The sequence below is a fragment of the Zeus faber genome (genome assembly GCF_960531495.2).
Source record: "Zeus faber genome assembly, chromosome: 22".
NCBI classification, from domain to species: Eukaryota; Metazoa; Chordata; class Actinopteri; order Zeiformes; family Zeidae; genus Zeus; species Zeus faber.
Window position 1 is genome coordinate 18691346 of NC_137209.1, and position 24976 is coordinate 18716321.

A 24976-nucleotide genomic window follows, 5' to 3' on the forward strand; every position below is an offset into this window, starting at 1 on the left:
GTCGGCTCTGAGTTGGTAACGGAACTCTGGCGGTCGCCGTGCCACGGGCCTCGTTCGTGATCCGGTTCAGGAGCTGCTCGGGTTGCAGGCGTGACTCGCGGCCGGGGTTGGCGCGTCGGCGTTCGCCGCCACCAAACGGGCGCGGAGCGAAATGTCTCCGGGCGCAATTGGACAGACGAACCAATCAGAGCGTTGGCGAGACCTGCGACCAATCGGAGCAAGGACACGTGTGATGTACCAAATCCTGCGTGAAGTACAACAAACGCATAAACCGTCCATTTCGTTTAATACTGGTCGCGAAAGCGGATTCGACCGATCGTCCGGCGCCGGCGCCGGGCACCTCGGTACGGTGCGTCAACCGTTCCACGTCGGCGGCGGCCATCTTGGTAAGGTGCGTCAACCGTTCCATGTCAGCGGCTCGCCTCTGCATCGCCACCGTAACAAACCAGGCCCATATCAGCCGGACGGTTCTGATTGGTCGGGTGGAAATGTGTGTGGAGGGTGGCTCGACGTATTCTGCAGAGGCTACGGATAGCTCCGGTACCCAGGGCCGGGTTCTCTGGTCTTTTTCGACTGAGATTCGAGGCCTCGGTTGGGGGGGCCGTGTGCCTGGCCGCAGAAACCGATTCGCGAACAAACGACGTTTCCGCCGGAGGGACTCCCGACTCCCGAGTCATTTAAAGGACTCGTTCGCTGCGAGCGAATCGTTCCCGAGTCCTGCATGGCGAGTGGATCATGTAATGTTGCGTATCGTGTTTTGTTTTTGTTTTTGCTTGTGACTGCACTCGCTCATCACCGACATGATCAAACCGATTTCGGTGGATTTACCCCCCTCAGCTGGAGTTTGCGGTGCAGATGACGTGTGAGGGCTGCGCTGCTGCGGTGCGAGCCACGCTCCAGGACAAAGCAGGTGAGGACATAGGACAGGTGAAACATAGTTTGTTCGTTTTTTTTTTTGTTTTTTTCACACTTTCCCTGCATGTAATAAGCGAAAACGGACAACTACGGTCTGTCAAAATGGCCGCCGGTTCTCAACACTCCTCGGAGAGGTTCCGCGGGGGGGGGATCCCCGGAAAAATGCTGAATTGTTAAATGTCGCCGTTTAATTTACTAGATGTTATCAAAAGAAAAGTGCCATAATGACTGTTTTCATAGCTTTACTGTTATGTCCGAACTAGAGTCTAGACACGAAATCATATCTTACAATGAAATATACTCATATGAAATTGAGGGTCCTTGAAAAGTTTGAGAATGACTGAAAATAGACTCTATAGACCTCATAGGCTTATTGAATGCATGTTGGATGTACGTTTAATGTGCTTTGTAAATGCGGTACCGATCGGTACTGATGAGGCTGCGGAAGGAGAAGCCGTGCGACCCACGACTGCCTTCAAGCCTTCAAATCGGTTTTCAACAGCTTCCCACCACCTCCACAACCGGACCTGAACCCGAAAAACGTGTCCGACGTTTGGATCCTCCCCCTAGCGGCCGCCGGGTGAGCTGCGGCTGGGTTTGGCGTCTCGAAACATGCCGGTTGTTCTTCCCCCGTTTAAAACTCCCTTCATTTAGAGTTTGCAAAGTGGGCAAAAAAAATGAACGAGATAATAAAAAAACAACAAAAAAATGCACAAAATTCACTTCCGTAAAAAGAGCTTTATTGATTGTGAATATGGTGACATCCAAGGTAAACGTTAATAACCTCATTGTTACATATACGTGGCTTATTTACTTAGTTTGACTTAGTTATTTACTTCATTCCAATAAAAAAATAAAATAAACTTCTGGTCGTTGTGTCGGCTCCGAAACGTTTGCCGGATTCGGTGTAAAGCTGACTTTGAAAGCTTAAATTCAAAGGCGACTAAGGGGGGGATCCTCACCCGTTGACTCTTTATCTGCCGGCTCAGGCGTCTCCGGCCACATGGCCACGCCCTCCAAACTCCCTCCTGCGTTTTTGTATCACATGCGAAGATAAGCATTGTGTCACACTGCGGTTTATCCCTGTTTAATCCCTGTTATGCACCTCTAGTGTGTGTGTGTGTGTATGTGTGTGTGTGTGTGTGTGTGTGTGTGTGTGTGTGTGTGTGTGTGTGTGTGTTTGTCGTTTGTCTGTCGATTTACTCATATTGAGTTTGAGTGAGTTTGAGTGAAAGACCTGTAATTCAAGGGAAGTAGTCTAAATCGATGACCCTAAAACTGAATATGAGCATAGTATTTATTGAATATTGAAAGGGTCCTAAACTATTATGATTAAATGATCCTTTAAAGTCTAAATTAGGAAATATCTTTAAATTAGTATAATATTTACCTACTTTTATTACATTTAAATTAAATTTTAAATTAAAATTTGCTTGTTATTTTATTGTTTATTAACATAAAACACTTTGAGTTGCGTGTTGTGTATAAAAGATGCTATAAAAATAAAGGTTGTTTTTTTTTATTGTTATTCTTCTTCTTATTATTATTATTACTGTTGTTGTTTTTGTTGTTATTATTGTTATTATTATTATTATTATTATTATTATTATTATTAGTGTTGTTGTTATTATTATTATTATTATTATTATTATGCCTTTGGTCTGCAAGCTGCTTCCAGTTGTAGTAGCTAGTGAGGTGCAGGAAGCTGCTACCAGTAGTGGTTTCCGGCATTGGGCAGGGTTGCTGGTTTGACCCCTCTGTTCCCCCGGCACAAGGCCTCAAGCTGCCCTTGGGCGAGACGCCGAACCACTAACCCTGGACACACGGCCCGCCGTCCGTTTTGGTTTTCAGGGGTGAATTCGGTGAGCGTCGACGTTGGGAAGGAGGAGGTTCTGGTGGAGACGGTCCTCACCGCCACCGAGGTCCAGGAGCTGATCGAAAGCAGCGGGCGCCGTGCCGTGCTCAAGGGCATCGGGGGATTTAAACAAGGTGTGTGTGTGTGTGTGTGTGTGTGTGTGTGTGTGTGTGTGTGTGTGTGTGTGTGTGTGTGTGTGTGTGTGTGTGTGTGTGTGTGTGTGTGTGTGTGTGTGTGTGTGTGTGTTGTGCAAGTGCAACCCCCTGCGTTGACTTGTTGCTGGTCGATGCGTTGCCAAATAGTGACACACAACAATGGGCTTGGTGAGAATTTTAAAGGTCAGTACTATGTGTGTTCTTAATTTGGCTGCTTTACGCAACGCTTTAAACCAATGTGACACTTGGCTGGTCGATGGGGAAAAAGGGCAACTTATATGAGAGCAATTTCACTGAAATGTCAGAGTACTTTTTTCTTTATATAACTGTTTTAGTGCGGCTGTGATCCTCTGTTGTTCTGAAAGGGACGCCATGGTGCCTTTCGGGATAAATTGGCTTTTTGGCCCTCGTACCGGGATTCAGACGATAAAGTCGCTCCCAACTTCCTCCCTGTGTGTCCGGTACGGAGATGGACGACGGGCTACACGCTAACTGCGTTAGCTCCAATCCAAGGGCGCAGATGGGTTCAACTAGCCTGGCTTCTGTCAAGTTAGGGAAAAACACCTTTCCAGCATCCCAGGGGCCGAGTTATTTAAGCATCTTTGTGACAATAAATAATATAACGTATTATGTTGTGAGCATAAAAACATATAAAAGACATCTTGTTTGTTTCTAAATGCAGTTATATTTCGAGCTATTTTTCTCGCATAACCCTTTATCCATCTGTCGTAATCACCGGTGAATCTCAACGCATTGGTGCTGGGGGGCTGCTGAGCGGCTGATGATCGCAGGTGGACGCGGATTTTCCCCACCCAAAACTGGAGCGTCTCCTCTTTAATAGCGAGTCCGGATGTGTTTGAACAGCAGACCTAGGTGCGGCGGTGGCCATGCTGGCCGGCGCGGGTCCAGTCCAGGGGGTGGTTCGGTTCCTCCAGCTGTCTGAGGAGAGGTGCCTGGTGGACGGCACCATCGACGGCCTGGAGCCCGGACCCCACGGCCTCCACGTCCACACGCTGGGGGACCTAACCCGAGACTGCCTCAGGTGGGGGGCTTCCTCCGTACCACACCACCCAGGCGGCGGCACCTTCTGGTCGTTTCTTGACGAGCTTTGCTTTGTGTGTCTCCGCAGCTGTGGCGAGCACTACAATCCTTTGGGCCGACAACATGGCGGACCGGAGGACTCAGAGAGGGTACTTTGAAATTTGTTTCTCTGAGCGAAGGAAAAATAATGTTTAAAGTGGTAATCCGTAAGATTATTTTGATATAAAAAAAAAAGAAAATTGCATATTCGTTTTTTTGTTTTTGTTTGTTTTTTAGTTTTTTTTTTTTACAATCAGGAACAGCCATTCAGAGCATTTGTCCGATACATGGCTGCTCCTCTTTCCTTTGTTTCCATTGTTGGCGGCGGGGTCCGCCTTTCCCGGAAAGAATGCACTGATACGGGACGTGCAGGAACTGAAATGAACCGACGGGATGTTGCGGGTGGGGTGGGGGGAACAACTGAACAACAGAACAGCTACAACTGTTTCAAATGGAGTTGTGGGACTTGTAGCCCGCTCCACCCAACGCAGGCGATTACCACTTTAACTTGAGCAACGTTCCTTTGCACGTTTAGCGTCAGGTTTAGCGTGGACTAGTCATGCCCGGGATCTTTAACGTCGACGACCAGAAGAGTCGACTGCATCTTACCTAAACGTATTCAAATCTTAAAAGCCTAATTTCACTTTCAGATACGAGGTTGGGTAAGATTTCCTCTGCTCCCGATGCCGAAAAGACGGGATTGGTGTCTGATGTCGTTGTTTCAGCGGCGCACCTTGAAAAGCGCGGCCCTTGTTAATAATTGATCGCCTGCGTTTTTTCATCAAAGAGAATATTTCAGGCAACCTGCCGGGGGAAGTTTTGCCGCGCGCCGAGTTTTTCCAGACTCGGGTAACGACGTCAAAGTCGGACAGCGGAGACCGGTGCAGCGCCGTCCGGCATGCGTTGATTCGCGCCGTGAGCCGCGCGGGCTTTCTTTAAATACTGAAAAAGTGAGGGCGCGCTGGCGAAAAACGGACAAACTACGATAATCGAGGTCATTCAGAGCGCCGGAGGAAGGCCGGATTCTCGTGCTCCTGGCGCCGCGGCTGGCTCCTGGACGGCCCCTCGGGCCCCCGTACACCGGACCCTCACGTCAGCTGACTCGGCCGATTCGGGGCAGCCGGGCGACTGCGGGGGGTGTTAACCACGGCCGTCGGTTGTTGTCGCACATCCTCCGCGATACGCCGGCTGCACTCTGTTTATACAGCACACGTGGAATTAAATCGAACATTATTCATTCCGAGGGCACAGGAGCACTTAGCGTTGGCTCTCCCTGCTCCGGAGAATAAAGAATAACGAGGAACACGATGTGGAGCGTGGGTCTGTTGAATAAAACGAGGTGGTGTTGTGTGCAGCACGTGGGGGATCTGGGAAACATTGTGGCAGGACCGGAGGGTCGAGCGTCATTTCGGCTGGAAGACCATCAGCTCAAGGTAGTGTGCACGCACACACACACACACACACACACACACATATACACACACACACAGACACACACAGACAGACCTGGATTTCTCCCCGCTCGCTCCGTTTATGGTGTCGTGCAAACGCCTGAAGCCTGGTATGGGCAGCGTATCCAAACGGCGTGCTTGGCCCGCAAGGACTTGTTTGGGCAGATAAACGACGTCTCGTGGCAACCGTCTGTAAACACACGCACCTTTGGTGGGGAAGTGGGAGCGATTTTATGTCGAGTTGGATGAGGGAGCAGAGGTGTTACTAGGATGGCATTTTGGGTGGGCGTTTGGACCACAGGTACTGCTCACTGAAGGACTTGTCTAACCACCAGCTCTCTGACCAGTCTGTATTTTACACTGTGTACAATACCAAGCATCTCATCTCATCACCCTTCATATACTATATACACTATATATACGATATAGACTATACTATATACACTGTATAATACACTATTTACATCTCATCTCATCATCTTTCTCAGTCTTGTTCTCGCAGTCTGTCAGTATTCACTAGGCTAGCATTCGCAATGTCCACGCCTCCTTACCGTGAAATAACACCATATAGTGTATACTATAGATACTATATATACCAGCCATGCTCCCTTACCGTGAAATAACACTATTTATACTATATATACCAGCCATGCTCCCTTACCGTGAAATAACACTATTTATACTATATATAGCAGCCACGCCCCCTTAGCATGAAATAAAACTATACACTATATATACTATATACACTATATAAAGCAGCCACACCCCCTTACCGTAAAATAACACGGGCCCTTGCTTATCGACCAATTCACTTATCACCCTGGTCCTAGGAACGGAACTCAGTCGTTAAGTGAGGAGTACACATTAATTTTTGTGACCCACTGGGTCACAAAAATAAATGGGGTTTTTTTCCTAAATGGAGTATGTAAAGTTTGTATGTGTTACGTTCCCCTTTTTATTTATTTTTTTTACCATTTTGCGAATTAATTGTATTAATTTAATTTATGATGAATCTTTATTATTATTTATTAACAATAATAATAATAAAAAACAATACTAGTAATTTAATGTGATTTTATTATATTCTATTATTATTATCAATATCATTATTATTATTATTATTATTTTTTTCTTCCCCTTAAAGCTATGTCCAGGACCCATTTCAGAATCAGAATCTGTTTACTGGGCCAAGTAGAGTTTTCATGTACAAGGAATTAGTGAAGGTGTAGTTGGTGCATCGTGGATCAAAGATCTAAAACTGAAAAGGTAGCATAGAAAGAGAAACTTCAAAGTCCAAAAATCAAGAAATACAATGTGCAGAATTTGCAAAATGTGCTCCATGCACCAGACAAAGATGAAATCCAAGCGGCTGAGGCGGTAAAGATGCACAACTGCATTTGTAAACCTGGCTCGGGGGGAAGTGTTGCATGTTGTTTACCTTCCGCTCCGAGCGTTTACTCCTTAAACACTTTGAGGCTGTTTTCCCTAAAACCGCTCCGCAGGTTTGGGACGTGATCGGCCGCTCGCTGGTGGTGGACGCCGGCGAGGACGACCTGGGGCGCGGCGGCCACGCCCTCTCCAGACACACCGGCAACTCTGGCCAGAGGTGAGACAGTATGCGGCGCTGGGAGACGTGGACAAGATGTCACATGCAAACATTGTCCAAATATTAAGTCATGTCATAGAAATATGTACATTTTTTATATAAATAGAAAAAAATACTTAGAATTATTTTCAGTGTAAAAGTGTGTTTTTGTATATTTTGTTTTTACTACTTACAGGCCAGTAACACGAGATTCATTTGGATTTTTTTTTAAGATTTTATTTTTTTCCCAAAATATAAATTAATATGAAAATTCATTACAATTTTAAAGATATTCATTTACATTTTGACTGTCGGTCCCTATAGTTGTCATTGAAATGTGCAATAAATAGAAATAGATAGTCAGATGCTATTTACAGGTAAATGTTTAAAAATAATTATGCTCACGCAACATAAAGTCAACATGTTATGACCAAAGGGCCCGTGGCACGTAGCCTGAACGAGGCCATTTGGAACGTACTAATATTAAAAAAGCATCTGTCGTTTTTCTCTCTGTATTTTCCTCATTCAGCACCGGGGCGCAATAAGCGGCGTGTGCATCCAGTCTTGGTCCGGTTTATTTCCACCGCCCTTTAATCACAGTCCGGTCTCCAACTGGGTTCACAGGCTCACGTTTCAACATGGACGTCAATGTCACCGGCCACAAAAACAAACATGTCAGAAACCTTGAGAAGGAGCCACCCCCACCCCAAAACTTGCCTTTGCCATTTTTACTGAATGGAATGGATGCTAAAAATAATGTTTCAAAAGAGCGTAAAAACTTTTTTTCCATTCTTTCATTTTTACCTTTTCCCATTAAAAAAAAAAAAAAAAATCTTAAATTTTATACACAAAATTAATTGACAAACTAGCAGATTTATTAATGCTGAATATCGCAACCTACAATGTTAATTATATATACATTTATTAATTGTCCATGAGTAACTTGTAGTTTAATTTGTTTCAACTTCAGTGCTGCTTAGCAGTTGCTTAGCAACGGGTGGCTCCTGGTCGTACTGTCGGAGCGAAACTTCGCAAAAGTTTAAAATCTTGAATGAATCCCGAAAACCTCGATCGGACGCGAAATCCGGGAGAATGAATGAACCTCCGCTTTGTTGTTGTTGTTGTTGTTGTTGTTGTTGTTGTTGTTTGTCTGAATCGGTGTAAATCCCGCTCGGTGCTCCACCAACCTGTTTGCCGCTGAACACCTTCCTTCTCCCCCCCCCCAACGACAGGCTGGCCTGCGGCATCATCGCCCGCTCCGCCGGACTCTTCCAGAACTCCAAGCAGTTCTGCGCCTGCGACGGGGTGACGCTGTGGGAGGAGAGGGAGCGCTCCCTGGCGGGGAAGGGCCGCAGCAAGGCCCCCGCGCAGACCCCCGCCGCGCACCTCTGAGCCCCAGCAACCCCCCCCAGCGGAGCGCTTGTCGACGGGGCGGCGTGCCGGAGGAGGGCGGCGAGCGGGAGACGGCGAAACGGCCAAAGGAAATGGCAGCTTCGCAGTCCCTTGAAAATGTCGCTGACCAATTTGCTCGACGGGGGTCCCGCGCCAGACGATTCTTCCGCGATCTGATTGTAGCGCGGCGACGGGGGGCCTGTAAAACCAGGCGACTTTCTTTTGTAATTGATTTTGTTTGATGCCCGATGCTACGTTTTACACTCTGATTATCCTAAGTGTGTGTGACGGACGATGTGTGAGCCACCCGTTCCAGCCCTGCTCGTCTTTCATCGTGAGAAGCTCAAAATATTCTCCCGATGACCACCGGCGTGAGGAGACGCCTGTTCACGTTGAATCCGCGGGGCGGGATTGAGACACTTGGGTGGGGGAGAGATGGGAGGAATGGGGAGAGAGTCGAATTCCGGCCGGGCTCCACTCACGCCCCGGCGCGGACACGCGTCTCGGGCGATCCGATCGCAAGTGGACAGCTCTAGGTGCGCGTCTGCTCCCGCGGGGTGCGTCTCCATGCGCGTCTCGGGCGGCCGCTTGCAATCGGATCTGGCGTCCCGCTCTCCGCGGGCAACATCACGGCAACTCCGGCTGCCACGATGGCGCACCGTGCGCCGTACGCAGCGCAGCGTTCGGGCCCAAACGCATTCATTTACTCTGCTGATTTTCTTTCTTGCTTTTGAAAAGAAATTAAAGATGTGAACGTAACTCATGAGAATTGGAGCGGGGTTTCCCTGTGATTTTAATTTGGATGTATTCATTTTCCTTTTTTCATTTGTCCTGTTCTGCCTCGGATCGGGACAGTGGGGAGGGAGTTAAGTTTTTAAGAAGTGTGTTTTTATTTCAGGTGTATTTATTTTCGTTGGTTTCCTACTTGTATGAAACTTTTTTTTAACACAACCGTCCCGTTCCGTATTGGATCACTGCGTAACGGAGAGGGAGCGATCGCCGGTCCACTCAGTGTTCCGGTTCCCTCGTCTACAAATAAAGACAAAGTGTGTCTTTATTTTAGATGTGTTAATTCATTAAACGACACAATAACACCCCCACCAATGAGTATGTACCCCCCGTCAAGCGGAAGGCCTCAGTTGAGTAGGCGACCCTTCAATGTGGCCCGGGACACATTTGCGTTCACGCTGCGAAAAGGATGCGGTCGTACGTGGCCCGGATCCGTCCGCTTGCGATCGGATCGCCCCCCCTCCCAACGCGCGTTTGACGGGGCATGGCTTTCGACGTCAGAACGTGCCCCGGGCGATGACGACGGAGGCGCAGAGATCACCCCATCGTGGCGCCCGTCACCTAAATAGAGTAACGACTGCTTGCGAGTTCTGTGCCTTTTGCAGCAGGAAGTACGATGCTGCACTATTTTTGCTGCATAGAGAACCTGGATCGTGGGCCAGTAACGATGTGCTTCTGTGTTTGTGTGACAGCGTTGTTATTAAAGTGGTAATCCGTGATTGGGTGGAAGTCCCACGATTCCATTCAAAAGGGCAGTCTTGTTTTGTTTAGTCGCCTCCGCCCTCAGACGGTCGTTTTTTTTTAATGATCTTTTCTTGGTCGCTTGAGGTGGTGGCTTTATTTTTCCATCCCAGTGCAGTTATTATTATTTTTGTTCATTTCAATTCCTGCACGCGCCCAATCTTTGCATACTTGCTCAACCGGTGATGAAAGGTTTGACTTTTCCCTCGGATTCGGTTCTTGCTTCAGAGAGAGAAAAAAAAAAAAAAAAAGAGTCGTTCGGATGACGTAACCAAAAAGCGGAAGTTACTTTTTTTTTTTCGCGCGACACCGACTGAATCAAACCAACGACGAGTCGGCGAATTCAACAACTCTTGGGTCACTCGCGAAGAGACGAACCTCCAAAAAGAGACAAACCTCTCGTTGCTGCTCAATAATGAATTTAAATTCGCTTTATCTCCACCGCAAGCAAAGCATGACACGACCCAACGGAAAAACAAACAGAAGGTTTGCAGGTGGGTCTCGAATGAACGACTCTTTCGCCGAGTCATAACTGTTTGTTCGTGACGGACGAATCGTCCACGCGTCTTTTTTTTTGGGGGGGGGGGGGGGGGGACTCCGCCACGAACAATGGAAACCGCGCGTAGAGGAGCACATGCGGAATGAAAAAGACATCGAATGGCTGCCCCAAAGTGAGCAAAAACTAAAAAAAGGATTATGGTTATTATAGGTTATTTTCCCCCCACAAAATAATTGTCTGGATTACCACTTTAACCCTATAATTACGTCAGTACAAATTACAAATAAAACCCGTTTTGTCGGTGTTTCCATTGCCTGTAACCGGGTGAAAAACCCGCAGGAAAGAGGATTATTTTATAAAAAAAAAAAAAAAAGTCTAAAAAATGCGTGTTGGGTGAGTGCTCAGCATCTCTCCTCCTCCTCCTCCTCCTCCGCCTCCGCCTCCGCCTCCTCCTCCCTCCCAGACGGAAGCAGGCGGCCAGGCGCTACCATTTTGAAACGCACCACCGCCGAGGTAAGATGGTAGCTCTTCGCTTCCCCCACCCCCCCTTCCTCCTCCTCCTCCTCCTCCTCCTCCTCCTCCGGCTGTTATCGCTCCGATTCGACCCGTTCGACGCCGGGGGAGGGGGGGGAACCAAACTAAACAAAAACCGTTAAGTACCGAACACCCGCGCGGCGGCGAGTTCGCGTTAACGCGTCGAAACGCTCGACGCGACCTGCGGAGCGCTTCGACGTCGCCGGTCCGGTCCGGTCCGGGGGTGAGGAGGAGGAGGGGGAGGGGGAGAAACCGCCCGGTCGGCTTCCCCCTTTACTTTCCTTTCTCTTTTTTGTTTTTAAACATCGTTATGTCGAAGCGCTAACTCCGAATAACGGACGGGGTGCGCTCCGGGGCGGGTGACCGGACATGTATTTTTCCGGGGTTTGCGTCCCGGTCGGACAATGGGAGCCGCGCTGCTCGCCCCGAGCGACGCGGAAACCAGGGGCGTGTGAAGGGCCCCGCAGCCCCCCTCCGAAACGTTGTCCCTTATCGATCGGGTCACGGATCTATCGGGTTGTTTGTCGGGGAGGACGGTCTCGGTTCGAGGCGGCGTTCGGTGTAAAATGGAGGCCGTTGAAACAGCAACAACCTGAAACGAATCTGGGGGGATTTTTTTTTATTTTTTTTACCGTTTCCACGGAGGACGTGAAGCGAGAAGGATGTACGGAGGCGGGTTAGGGACACGTGGCGAAAATATCGATTCCTTTATTTCTGTCGCGTTTAAATCGTTTGTTATTTTAGATTTTTAAATCGGGTACAAAACATCAGCTCTTGGATTCATCGAAAAATGTGTTTTTCTTTCTTTTCTTTTTATTTACGTATTATTCTGTAACGTCTTACGTTAAAACGGCTCATGTCAGTAGTTTCGCTTCCGCATGGCGATTTTTATTTGAAATAGTATTTAGCAGGATATTATTTGGGAATTTTAGAATTAACTTTTTGTGTTTTCCAAAATGTCTTCTAGTGTACAGCTGTGTTGTTTCAATCAAAAAAAAAACCATTTTGACATGGTGATATTTCTGAAGTATTTTTTGACCAAATATATTACAAAATATATGGTCAGAAATTAGTTCTGACATTAATCTCAAATATTAATAAGTATTAATTTACCAAAAAAAGTGAAATACAGTATGGAAACGAGAAGAGTTGTGAGAATAATCTCAGACTTGGAATTTATTTTTGAAATGTTTTAAAATTAATCTGTTATTTCATAATTTCGCCTTCCTTTAGTTCATGTGGCCTGAACCATCTTCTGTACCAGTGACACGTCTCACTGGACTAACAGCAAAAAAAAAACGAAACAGAAATCTTCTACCTTGGGGTCAAGTTCCACATGGATCTTTGAATTATTGCAGCAATAAAAGTGATAGAGGAAGAGAAACGTAGGGGACTGAGCTACACCGCACAACCCCGTCTCAACGTGACGTGTGCTTTTACACCAGCCATGATCAGGACTTCTCGTGTCGTGGGATTCCTTAAATTCCTCCTGGCCTTCACATTATCGCTGTTGGGATTGACATTGGGTGTTTTTTTGGGTACTATTAGTGATTCCGATCGTGTGTGTGTGTGTGTGATCGTGTGTGTACACCGATCAGCCACAAGATTAAAACCTCCACCAATATTGTGTAGCTCCCCCTTCTGCCGTCAAAACAGCTCTGGCCCATAGAGGCATGGACTCCACAAGACCTCTGAAGGTGTCCTGTGGTATCTGGCACCAAGTTGTTCGCAGCAGATCCTTTAAGTCCTGGAAGTTGTGAGGTGGGGCCCCCATGGATCGACTTGTTGTTCCAGCACATCCCACAGATGCTTGATGGGATCGGACCCTAACCCCGCCTATCCTCAGGATGTGAAGAAAACATGATTCATCAGACCACCACCTTCTTCCATTGCTCCATGGTCCAGTTCTGACGCTCATGTCCATTGCAGGTGCTTTGGGTGGTGGACAGGCTGCATTGGACACTGACCACTCCCATACGCAGCAAGCTGCCATGCACTGTGTGTTCTGACACCTTTCTGTCATAGCACCATTCACTTTTTCACCACTTTGTGCTACAGTAGTTCTTCTGTGGGATCGAACCAGATGGACTAGACTTCGCTCTCACATGAATCAATGAGCCTTGGGCCCCATGACCCTGTCGCCGGTTCACCGGTTGTCCTTCCTTGGAGCACTTTTGGTAGGTACTAACCACTGCGTACTGGGAACACCCCACAAGACCGGTCGTTTTGGAGATGCTCTGACCCAGTCTAGCATCACAATGTGCTCCTTGTCAAAGAGGCCCAGATCCTTACGCTGCTTCAACACATCAACTTCAACAACTGACTGTTCACTTGCTGCCTAATATATCCCTAATATAATAATGTATAACAGAATATATATAATTATAATATCCCAACCCTTGACAGGTGCCACTAAAATACTGCTAAACACTACTAAAATATGTACTGTACCTGAGCTCATTTGTATCTAAGAAATGTCTGAATTTTAACTTTTTAAATGTTAAACTTCACACACACACACACACACACACACACACACACACACAATCTCATGTTGAATCCCATGCACCAATAATTTGGGAGCTACAGGCAGAAGACCTCTTTTTGCTGAACATCAGGCGTAGAAATTGTGCTGAAACATGAGAAATGATGATTGATGTGTCAAACTTGTTTGGGATTTGTAATGGACCCTTGGGTTTTTGTTGGGTTGTGTTTGTCTTTATTTTTGGGCTTGTGATTCACACTTCAAAATGTTTAGGTCCGTTGTTTTCGGTTGGATTGCAGGGAATTGTCACAAAATCACCACGGCGACAAACATCTTTTATTATTTTTTTTATATATATACTTTTTTATTATCTCTCCGTGAGGCGAGCAGTCTTGTTACATTAATCAAATCAAATTTAATTTTAAATGGCGTAAAGACAGCATCCAAACATCCAGAATCATCGCTTTAATTACAACCAGCCTCGTACAATTTGGAAATAACTGACCGCTGATTGACACGATTGACCAATCGGAGTGTGATAATGACGAATGTCTGACACCGGCCGCCCGCCTTGTCTTTTTCCTTCCAGCACCATGGACAAGAGCCACACGGTGAAGCTCTTTGTGGGTAACTTGGCGTTGGACACCACGCAGGAGGAGCTGTCGGCCATCTTTGAGGCCTACGGCCAGGTGGTCAGCTGCAGCGTGCTGCGGCAGTTCGCCTTCGTGCACCTGCAGGGCGAGGGCGCCGCCGAGCGCGCCATCCGCGAGCTCAATGGCCGCGAGTTCCGCGGGCGGAACCTGGTGGTGGAGGAGTCGCGCGGCCGGCCACTGCACTCCACAAAGGTGTTCGTGGGCAACCTGAGCGGCATGTGCACCACGGAGGACCTCCAGGAGCTCTTCCAGACCTTCGGCAAGGTCCTGGAGTGCGACAAGGTCAAAGGTGAGTCTCACAAGGTCTGTCCTTCTCTGACCTCAATGTGCTGTTTAGGCTCCATTAGGGAGGAGTGGGAGCATGTCATGAGTGTAAAGGAACATTAGAACCAGTATCTGAATGTGAAGATGATAACGAGGAACTGGAAATACCAGAAATATGCGACATGTGTTCTGTATCTGTATTATGCATCTTTAATATGTTTGTGATTCAAAAGGTCCTAGGTTTTATCTAATTAATGCTTGTTACACAATTGGGCTTTTACTGTTTTTATACCAGAGGAATTCACCAAATACACATTACAAAAATAAACGTTAATGAACTGTGTGCAGTTCATTAACGTTTATTTTTGTAATGTGTATTTGGTGAATTCCTCTGGTATAAAAACAGTCTGATGAAAAACATCTTCATTAAGGGATTTCTAGGAATATTAGATCAGAAAAATAAAGCAAGAAAACACTGATCTGGGTGGTTTTCGACCCCCCTCCCATATGCATTGTAGCGTTAAACCATAAAATGTTTTTTTGAAAATGTAATGTTTTCTTTTAATCTATGTCATAGCCTCATAGCCATATGCACCAGCCCTTGGTCGACGCTGGTGCCACGCTAGAGTTACTGGAGCTATTCAGTGTGACATAGAGTATAAGTGTAGAGTTTAAGTGTGTGCCGGTGGCCGCTGCGGTCCTAATTGTTGTCCCTGCGCTCAATGACAGCCAGGCATTCGTCTTCCGCAGGCTACGCCTTCGTCCACATGGAGAACAAGGAGGACGCGCTGCAGGCCATCGAGGCCCTGCACGGCACCTCCTTCAAGGGCCGGCCGCTTTCGGTGGAGCTGTCCAAGGTGCAGCCCAGCAAGCAGACGCCCACGGGGAAGATCCCCTGCGTGAGCTGCGGGAAGCAGGGCCACTACGCCGGGGAGTGTCCCGTTGGGAAGCCGTCCCTGGAGCAGTACCAGAGCCAGGCCGCCGTGCTGGCCGCTGCCGCCGCCGCCGCTGCCGGGCTCCCCCTGCAGGTGCAGCAGAGCGTGCACAACTCGGTGTACAACACCTCCACCTTCGACCCCACCTACGCCGCCCTCACGGGGCTCACGGCGGGGACGCGTGCCGACGGCAACCCGGTCAGCCCGGCGGTGTACGGCGCCCTCGCCAGCCAGGTGTACGGCGCCAACGTGGCCAACCAGCTGTACGGGACGGTAGCTAACCAGGCGGCGCTCACGTCGGGGGCGCAGGTGTACGGCTCAGTGGCGCCCAACCTGTACGGCCAGGTGGCCGCCGGCCCGGCCGCCTACAGCACACCAGTCTACACCCCTGCTGTGGCCAACCACCCGGTGTATCTGACCGCCGGCCCTGGCATCGAGATGCCCTCGGCGGGCAACCCGGCCTACACAGTGGCCCCGGCCATATACGGCGCCGCCACGCCGGCCTATGCCCACATCAGTACCATGGGAGCGGCGGACCCGGCCACGGCGCTGTTCGAGGCGGCGAGGCAGGCGCATTACTTCGCACAGGGCCAGCAGGTTCTGGCCGAGCAGCAGTCAGCGGCCGCCAAGTCCGGCGAGCGTGACCGGAGTCCCCTGCGGAGGTCGCTGCTGCCTGACCCCGTGATGAAGCCCTTCATGTACCAGCGCGCCAAGCCACGGCGTCCCCTGTTGCCCACGCCGGCCGGCCGAGCGGCAGAGGAGGCGGCGGAGGCCGGAGAGGATCCCATGGCGAGGTAGGACACGGAGTAGCTCCCAGCTGCGCTCCAAACCCGGCTGCTAAAACCTCCTCCTCCTCCTCTCAGCTGCTATTGTTCCCTAAGTTTTGTTTTTTTTGTTTTTTTTAGTGAGTTTTAGTGTGTTTTTGTATCTTTCTATCCCCTGAGTAAGTGTGTGTGAGTTAAAATTAGGGCCGCCCCCTGAAAGGATGGAATCATCAGTCGGAAACACGCCTGTTGAGTGAGATTCTTCAAGTCGAGCAGTCTTTTTTTTGTGTTTTTCAGTCGGCGTGCGTTGTAACAGGATTAAACAGAAGAATACAAAATGCACAGGGATACCATTTCAATGAGGAATCATAGATATGTTTTTGTTTTTTTTGTGTGTGAGACACGGATGTGAACACGGCTCTCCGTGCGCCCCGTTCCTCCAGATAAAAGAACTAAAAACAGCGTTGGGGGCGGGGCAGAGGGAGCCGGCCCCGCCCCCCTCGTGCACAAGAGCGAGATCTCTTCTGATAATAGCGAAAATGCTTCTCAGGCGAGAATATTTATCTTATTGCTAAGTTAGAAACATGTTATACAGCCTAGATGGACAACATAGATGGAACATCAATGTTGTTAATTTCTTTAATACTGAAATCCCACGGTAGTCACAAATGAATTTAAATATCTCTCAGGTGTCAGAGAGTGAAGTTGGTAGTTGCATTCTGTTTCTGTCTATCGAATTGAATCTCAACCCTTTGCATCAAATTGGAATAGCGGGATCAAAACTGAATCGGACGTATCGCCGCAAACACGTTACCCACAATCCTTTGCCCTTCCCTCTTGCCTCTCTCCCGACAGGTACTATGCCGAGTACTACCAGCAGCTGCAGCAGTATCCCCAGTTCCAGTATGCCTACCCGCCGCCCAGCGCAGTGACGGCGCTGCCCGGCATGCCGGGGGTCCAGGCCATGCCCGCCCAGCAGGTCGCCACGCTGGACGCCCTCCGGCCGATGGTGCCCGCCGCCGCCGTGGCCGCCGCCATGGCCGCACCCAGGGTGTATGAGCCGCCGTTGCCGCCGCCCACACGCAAGGAGGCCATCCTCCGCCGCCCCGAACTCTCCCTTCACACGCCTGAGCCCCCCTTCCGATAGTTGCACACACGCGCACACACACACACACACACACACACACACACACAGCTCTCTGGCCCCGCCCCCTCCCCTCCGCCCTACTGCTACCGCCCCCTCCCCTGCAACCCCGCCCGCCCTCCCCTCGCCCGCAACCTCCCTCCCGATCCATCACCTTCTCCGACCCCTGAGCTCCAACACCTTCCAGCGGCTGTGTGCTCGTTCCTTACTTTGTCAGAGTGTTTGTGGGAGCGAGTGGGTTTTGTGTCGGCGTGGGCGCGGTGTGACTGGAGGGACGACGACGACGACCAAAGTGAAGCCCGCCGCCGACCGCGGTCCAGCACGCCGCACGGCCTTTAAAGGGGCCGCGGTGCTCCCAGCCGTCGTACGGGCATTAACGCTTCCCCTGGTTCTGCTTCTAGTTGCTGCCTACTCGGTACTAGTTCCACGTCATGCCAGTCGATTCCAACACTTGTGCCAGTATCGGACTTACCGAGTGAGTCCTATAATTTTTTCTGTGACTCAGTTATGAAGGCCAAACATCTACTTTTTTTTTTTTAAAAACAAAATATTTTTAATAAACCAATTAGGAATCCACCAGGGCAGCTAACTCCAAAACCCTGTCTTGCCTTACTTACTGACTGACTTGCTTCCTTTCTTTCTTGCGTTGGGGTGTGTCGGGGGTTGGGGGGGCGCTGTATAAGCACAGTGTACAGGTCGCGGCGGGCTGAACCCAGTTTGGTGGCGGGGATGTCGGGTTTGAATGTGTTTGGTACGAATGTGTTTTTGAGAGAAAGATGGAGAGATTGTAACGCAAAGCTCATCACACACGTGACCCGAAGGGGAAAAAAAATATATGATTAAAAACAAAAAAAAAAAGTCAGTACACGAAAAAAGAAAAAGCACACCTACAGTACACATACTGTAATGTATGTTTGGACTTTCCCCTCTCGATCCCTCCCCTCCCCCCAACATCCAGTGTAACTGACAGAAAGACACTGACTCACTTCTCTCTCTCTCTATCTGTCTCTCCCTCTCTCTCTGTCTCTCTCTTTAAGTACAGCTGCCTACCTCTGACAATTAATTTTCGGCGGTGACACAAAAAAAAAACAGCCCCCAGATTCTACTCTTTTGAGGTTTGAGGGTCAGTCGGCCATTCCGGGGGGGGGTGGGGCGGGAGGGTGGGCGGTGGTCACTGTCATTTCCGAGGCCTTTTTTTTTTTTAAAAACCGTCTGTATTTTTTAGTGTTTCCGTTAGTTTTAGCCCAGTCGGCCCGGGTGGGGTTTTACCATGAATTCACCGGCTCCCGGTCCAGCCCCGCCTGGGGACGCAGCGCGCGACGAGCTCAACCATGTGCCTACAAGCTTTGAATGAAGTGCATTAAGTGGAGGGATCTCCCCTTTTAAAAACAATACTAATAAAAGAAAAAAGTGCTTTAGACGTATTCTTTGGCTCCGCGGCTTAAAACCGTGGCAGCCGCGGGTTTGTTTGGGAGGTTTGTTGAGGTTTACAGTTTGTTTTTCGTTCTTATCGGGGTTTTTAATTTTTTATTATTTATTGACTTTTTTTTTTTAAGGACAAAAACCCAAGCCGGGCCATCCATGCCTTTAATGAGTTTTTCTTAGCTACTGTTCCAAGCAGGAGGCGAGCGGCATTAGCACCAATCAACAGAGAGATGGATCAGTGTCTTTCAGTTGCCCCCAAACTATCCTTTTCCACACGCCAGGCCCGGAACGAAAGGGATTTGCAAAAAAAACATTTTAAACAGATTTTACCGAGAGGCGGGCGGGACTATTTTCATTTCTATGCAGCCGCCAAACAAAACCCCCCTCCGGCAAAATCACCGGAAGTGAATCGAGACTTTCCTTCGTTTGGACTCGGAGGAAAGCGGCGGGCCGTTTCTTTTTAACCTCGGGCTCGTTCGTCCGTCGCTGGGAGTCCAACCCCCCGGCTGGCATGGGAATCCTTTCAAATCGATCCGGTACGGAGAGAACGGCTTTCAGGGGGGAGGTTGAGTTGCCCGACGTCATGATTACCCCGTGGGACAATTCTCCAAAAAATAAAAATCCTTGATCCATTTAAAACATTCCCATGCCAAACAATCGGGGTGACCACCCGGTGGTCGGAGGGAAAACGAGGCTTGGGTTAGGGAGCCCCAAACCTTTCCTTCCATCAATTCCATCGTTTGTTATTGCAAGGCGTTGTCCAATGCGGCGACCCCGGCACCGACGTGTCCGCACGACGGTTTGAAAACGGGACGCTTTGCAAATCCCGCCCGGTCTCGACGTAGACACAGCCCTTCCCTGCCCCCCCCCCCCCAACCCCTGCCCTCCCTCCCCCTCCCCCCCTTCCTGTGGTTCTTAGTGGTTCAGTGACTTTTTGCATCTCACAGTGTAACCTTTCTATGTCCTATATTCAAACACACGCATACGAGCTGCATCCTCCGTAGAATTGTGTGGTTTGCAAAATGTCTTGTTTTGCCATGTCTGAGATCGTATTTTTTAAAGGAAGCATTTTAATTTTTGCCCCTCTTCTTTTCTTTTTTTTGTTTTTTTTTTTTTTTAAGAAAAAGACAAAAAGAAAAGTAAACACACCGGCATGCTTTTTATTGAAATTCTGTAAACTATACTCGCCATTATAATAAAGAATGTTTGGCTCACTACTGTGGTTAAAAAAAAAAAAAAATACAAAGGGTTTGGACATTTCCCGTTCTTCCTGTTTTATGTTTTTTTTTGTTGTTTTTTTTCTTCCTTTACTTCCTGTTTCCCTTTGTGGAAAATGAGCGAGCAGACTCCCTTTGACACTGGGGCCCCCGGGGGAGACGGGTGTAGCTGCTGCCCCAGCTTTGTTCACTGTGGTCGGGGTAAGTCTGGGCCGGTGCTCCTTCCTCTCTCCAGCCCCTCCCCCCTCAATAAAAGTTGCACAGCCCCCGCCCCCCCCCCACCCCTTTTGTCGGGATCCGCCGTGTCCCCCCCCCCCCCCCCCCCCCCCCCCCCGAAAAAAGATTCTCAGGTGGCGCTGCTTGAAGGGATTGGAAGGCACTTGGCCAAGAAAATAGATAATACATTTACTGTTCAGCACATATTCTGCATTACCCCCGCCCCCTGAAATAATTCCACATTTTTTATTTTATTTTAATTTATTTTTTTATATTGTATATTTCAGTTTCCTGGAAAGTTTTAAGGAGGTGGTGAGAAATCTTAAAATCGGTCCTGCTCACGACTTAATGCCCTTCATTGTGCTGTGTTTTTGCATTTGCTAAAGCAAAGGCTCCCTTTTTCAAGTGGAATCTACAAATCAAATATCTGGGGAAAAAAAGTAAATATTTACAATAAAAAGCTAATTTAAATGACTAAATGTGTTGATCAAGTGCAGTCCTGTCCTTCCAAACACAGTTTTCTATCCTGTCATTTCTCCAAATTGCCCACGAAACTGCGCTGCAGCCACAGTGGGGGTTCCACCCGGTTCCCTGTGGAGAGCTGGGGAGAGGCACACAGATAGAATGGCCCGGTCGCACATTTTGATCTGTGGGGCCGTCCTCCTGTCTGTCGGGGTGGGGTTGGGGTGGGTGGGTGGGTGGGTGGGGTCGGCGGGATGTGCGTCTGGTCTGGTCTCCTCTCTCCACCGAACCCCGCCCCTCCCCACCACCACCACCACCACCACCGTGTGTCTCTGTGTCCACTCTGCTGTAGACCTGCATGTGTGATCTCTGTGCTCTGCCGCCACGCCGCTGCCACCGGCTGCACTAACTACCTCAGCTGAAGCAGGCCGGCCGCCGCCCGCTGGCGCTCCTCAGGGCACAATCTCGGGGTCTGAGGACTTTTTGCGGTGGGGTGGAAAAACGCGTTCCCTCTCTCTCTCTCTCTCTCGCTCGCTCTCCACCGTCAAGGTAAATGACTAAAGAAAACACCGTTGGGCGGCCCCACTCCGCCCTCCTCCCCCTACCCTCACCCCCACCCCTGCCGCTCTTCATCTCCTGGTTATGCCTTGACCGACAAACACCTTGCACCACCAAACCCCACACCCCCACCCCGTGCACCCTCGTCTCTGGTGGTAGCGGAGAGCCACGGCTGGCTGGCAGGCGTGGCGTGGCGGGGTGGGGATGGGGGCACTCCACACTAAGAAGTCCAACGCTTGTGTGCGTGTGTGGGTGGTGTGTGGATGCGGATGTCAGAGGGTGTTCCTCCCTCTAACGTCTCACGGACTGCTGTGTTGCGGTTTGGCACATGTGGACAGCCGACCGAACCCCACCCCCTCCCCTCGGCCCCCGTTCACCGCCGTTTTCGCCGCCTTCCCACCCTGCCCCGCCCCTCCCTTCCCCCTGTGCGCCTCTCCGCCGCACACACAGAGCTTGCCGCCGCGCCCGCCGTCGCCATTTTGGATCTGGGTTGTTGGCGCCGGCTCCCGACTTGACTTCCCAGGACTGCCCACCCCCTCCGCCTGCAACCCCTCCGCCCAGTGTGTGTGTGTGTGCGTGTGCGTGTGCGTGAGTGTGTGTGGGAGAGTGAGTGTGTGCGAGAGTGAGAGTGTGTGCGAGAGTGAGAGTGAGACACACGCTCGCCGGACACACTAACCTCCAGAGCCTCCGGCGTTGGACGGGGTGCTCCAGCTAATGAGCGGTTTCGCGCTGCGCGGCTGCGACCAGGATCTTGGTATTGGTGTTCAACCCGACCCCGTTGCCCCCGGCGACGGGCGGCCGCACCGTGCCCGTTTCCCCCGTGTGTGTCGTCGTCTCCTCCCGCGTCCAGATCAGAAACGTCCTATAAGACGCAGGCCGAGGTACGTGGCCACGCCTGCAGATTGTTACAGATCTCAGGGCTCCTATAGGAGATTTTCTGGTGCGCTGAACTCTGGGGTGAGCTTGACTGGCCGTCATGGGTGTACGATGTAATGTAAATTATAACGAAATACGCATGCGCGCCCACACACACACACACACACACACACACACACACGCCTTCACGCATCACGCAGAGTCAACTGAGTCGCTGGCGTTTGCTCCGACAGCGGTGAGATGAGAGGGTGAAGCGAACACGAACGAGGGGCGTTTCCTTCTCTCTGCCTGGCCCGTGATACAAACAAACCGAAATGGAAGAAGAGGAGGAGGAAGAGGAAGGATGGAGGGATGGCCCAGTTGCTAGATGAATGTGTTGCCAGGTGAGTTGGTGGCGTTAAAATCTCTTGTGCTTCTCCCTAACCCCGCCCTCCCGATGCCAGAGGACCTTAGTTTATGGCCAGGCTACGATAGCGGCGGTTTGTTTTTGGTGCATTTTTATTTTGCTTATGTTTAATTTTTTTCGTGTGTGCATTTTGCTTTGATATTTTGACCCTTTTTAAAGGGTAATCAGTGAGTTCTGGAAGTTTGGGGGAGAAAAAAAAAAGAATCCCATTTTAATAATGCAGAAACTCCCCTCTCTCTCTCTCCCCCTACTGGCTCAAGCGTGTAAATGCAGCCTTGTGTCCGAAATCCTTGCTCTCCATTCACTGTCATAACTCTTAATATTGATGAAAAAAAACCTGCACACTTCTGCATCTGCGCCTCGCTTAGGGTTGAGTCTCGTGTCAGTTGTACAGTATATGCTGGTTGTACTTGCTATACTTTGAGTTTCCCCATTTATTTCCCCCGTGGTGTGAAAAGGGGGACAGTAATCGATCTGGCCAGTTTGAACCCTGCAGCGCCGCTACCCGTCTAGAACTTTGACGCCGTAGGTTCCAGTCTCAACGTGACGCTCGAGCCGTTCTCTCATGGCTTCACGCCGCATTTCCCCTCGGACTCGCGCACTTTGGATTCATTAGAGGTGGATTTAATGTCGACAACGCCGCCGCCCACGGGCTCGGCCGCGCCGCCGCCGGAGCCCTCGTTAGGGCCTCGAGGGCGAGTCCTTTATCGATCGCTCGTCCTCATCGACGTTATATCGGCACGCGGCTTGCACCGCGGTGCGTTATGGGTCCACTTAAGTTTGTGGCTTGTTTTTTAAAACGTATTTTTTAGCAGCATCTCCGCGTCACGTGCCCGAGCCCTGCAGTAGGTTAATGGGCCAGGAGTGATTACACCAGCGTGCCAAGTAATTGCGGCGCCAATGGTTCTGATTCCAAATGCAGGTGGAAACCGTTACTCACCCCACGCTGTGCTCTCGGTACAAATTGGGAGTAGAATGGGTTTCAGCACATTTCTCCTGTCCGTCGTTTATTTTTTACTTTTTCTATAATATTTCAGAATAACCATGTTGTGAATGACCACCCAATCCAATATTATGTTGCCGCCATGTCAAGGCGTACAGTTTGTTTCCGTTTGTTTCCTTTTTTCTCTTGCACCGACTCAAGATGTCTGGAGTAATTATTCCCTCTGCACAAAATGGTGAATAAATCATCTTTCTCATGAAAATGGTCTCGAGTTGATTTCCTTTCGGCGACCGGGATACGTGCGTGGGATGAGGTGTGGAGGGAATTATTGATGGGAGGCGGTCGAGGTGTCCACGCAACTTCCCCCGAGGAGACGCGTTTTATATTTTATATTACTGCAACACAAGCAAAACCACTGCACACTCCACTGCCCCGGTCCACAGGGTGAGAAAATGAGATGAAATGAGAAATGCTTTTTCTTTTTTCTTTGACTTGCAACTTTTGCCAAGTTGAGCATTTTTGGATGCAAGGCTCCCCACAAAAATAGATTAAAAATATTTTTTTGTCCCAAACAGTGATACAATACAAGAATACTAATAAAATAATCGAAATCTGGAAAAAATGTACATCAAAGTGACAATAACAGCAAAAAATATAGGCAAAAAAAATAATATATATATATATATATATATATATATATATATATATATATATATATATATATATATATATAATACTTTTGGATGTGTATGTATGTACAGTGTGCGTGTTCATTGATGTGTGAGTAAATAAAGCTTAATTTATAATATCCCTTTTTAAAACACACTCCTACAAAGTGCTGGACAGACAGACAAGTGGCATCAAAACAAAAGCACTCAATAAAACCCAACGAAAGTCTATGAAAGTTTAGAGAAAAAAAAACACAAAAAAAGGACCTTATAAATAAAAAAAGTAAAAAAAAAACAACCCCAAAACGAACAGAGAGATGTCAACCAGTATGAAGCTTAATAGCAAAATATAACCGGCCGACTCACTTCTAAAAAGGAGTTTTATTCATCTGGGGGCCCCTCCAAGCCCCCGGGGGCCGCCCCTCCCTGCGCCGCCCGGGGGCCTGGCTTTGTCGTCATGGCAGTCGGTGGCGGGCGCGACACGTGAACGATCCGTGCGGAGTCGTGACTCGAAATGATTTGACGCCACTTTAAAAAAAAAACAAAAAAAAACTCCTCGACATCAGTCACAACCGCGCATCACGCCACGGAGCGGACGCCTGCGTCCGACGCCACTCGGAGTTGGGCGCACTTCGCCAAAGCAGCCTTAACCGAACTGGCGGCGGCCCGGGCTGGAGGGCGGCTCGTCTCCATTTGTGGCGGTTTTCTCTCAAACGAACGACTCCCGTCTCCCCCCCCCCCCCCCCCCCCCCCTCACCCCTCACCGCGAGTCACTAACAGCGACAGGTGGCGCCATTAAAAAAAAAAAAATGGGGGGGCGGGGCCGGAGGGGGGACGACGACCCGGGGACGTGATTGACGGCGCCGCGCACCAATCGCGCGCCCGCCTCCTCCGCCGAGGCCCCGCCCGCCGCTCCGCACTGGGGCCCCGGTACTTATCGGGGGCGCGGTCACGTGTGTGACTT

At 49.5% G+C, this 24976-nt stretch overlaps 2 protein-coding genes across 6 annotated transcripts in view; both read left to right on the forward strand.

Annotated features, from left to right (window-relative positions):
• Positions 1 to 8574, forward strand: part of ccs (copper chaperone for superoxide dismutase) — a gene marked incomplete at its 5' end in the record, with an annotated part of 9639 nt that extends 1065 nt beyond the window's left edge. The window contains 7 exons of one of the 2 annotated variants that reach the window (XM_080023770.1): positions 838 to 910; positions 2767 to 2904; positions 3790 to 3967; positions 4055 to 4115; positions 5361 to 5438; positions 6959 to 7062; positions 8274 to 8574. In XM_080023770.1, the coding sequence (XP_079879896.1) occupies positions 838 to 910; positions 2767 to 2904; positions 3790 to 3967; positions 4055 to 4115; positions 5361 to 5438; positions 6959 to 7062; positions 8274 to 8433 (792 nt within the window). In that variant the 3' untranslated portion in view covers positions 8434 to 8574. The remainder of the gene's footprint in view (positions 1 to 837; positions 911 to 2766; positions 2905 to 3789; positions 3968 to 4054; positions 4116 to 5360; positions 5439 to 6958; positions 7063 to 8273) is intronic. The other variant, XM_080023771.1, reaches the window with a different exon arrangement.
• A 2368-nt stretch (positions 8575 to 10942) lies between these two features.
• On the forward strand, positions 10943 to 19880 carry rbm14b (RNA binding motif protein 14b). 4 transcript variants are annotated; one of them, XM_080023447.1, is made up of 4 exons: positions 10943 to 10975; positions 14071 to 14423; positions 15128 to 16127; positions 16953 to 19880. In XM_080023447.1, exons 2-4 carry the CDS (start codon positions 14075 to 14077, stop codon positions 17242 to 17244), a joined length of 1641 nt encoding a protein of 546 aa, XP_079879573.1. In that variant the 5' UTR covers positions 10943 to 10975; positions 14071 to 14074; the 3' UTR covers positions 17245 to 19880. The 4 variants fall into 4 exon arrangements, with proteins under 4 accessions (XP_079879573.1, XP_079879574.1, XP_079879571.1 ...); XM_080023448.1 differs by lacking the exon at positions 10943 to 10975 and adding an exon at positions 11205 to 11219; XM_080023445.1 differs by lacking the exon at positions 10943 to 10975 and having other exon boundaries at positions 13995 to 14423.
• Positions 19881 to 24976: the final 5096 nt, after the last annotated feature.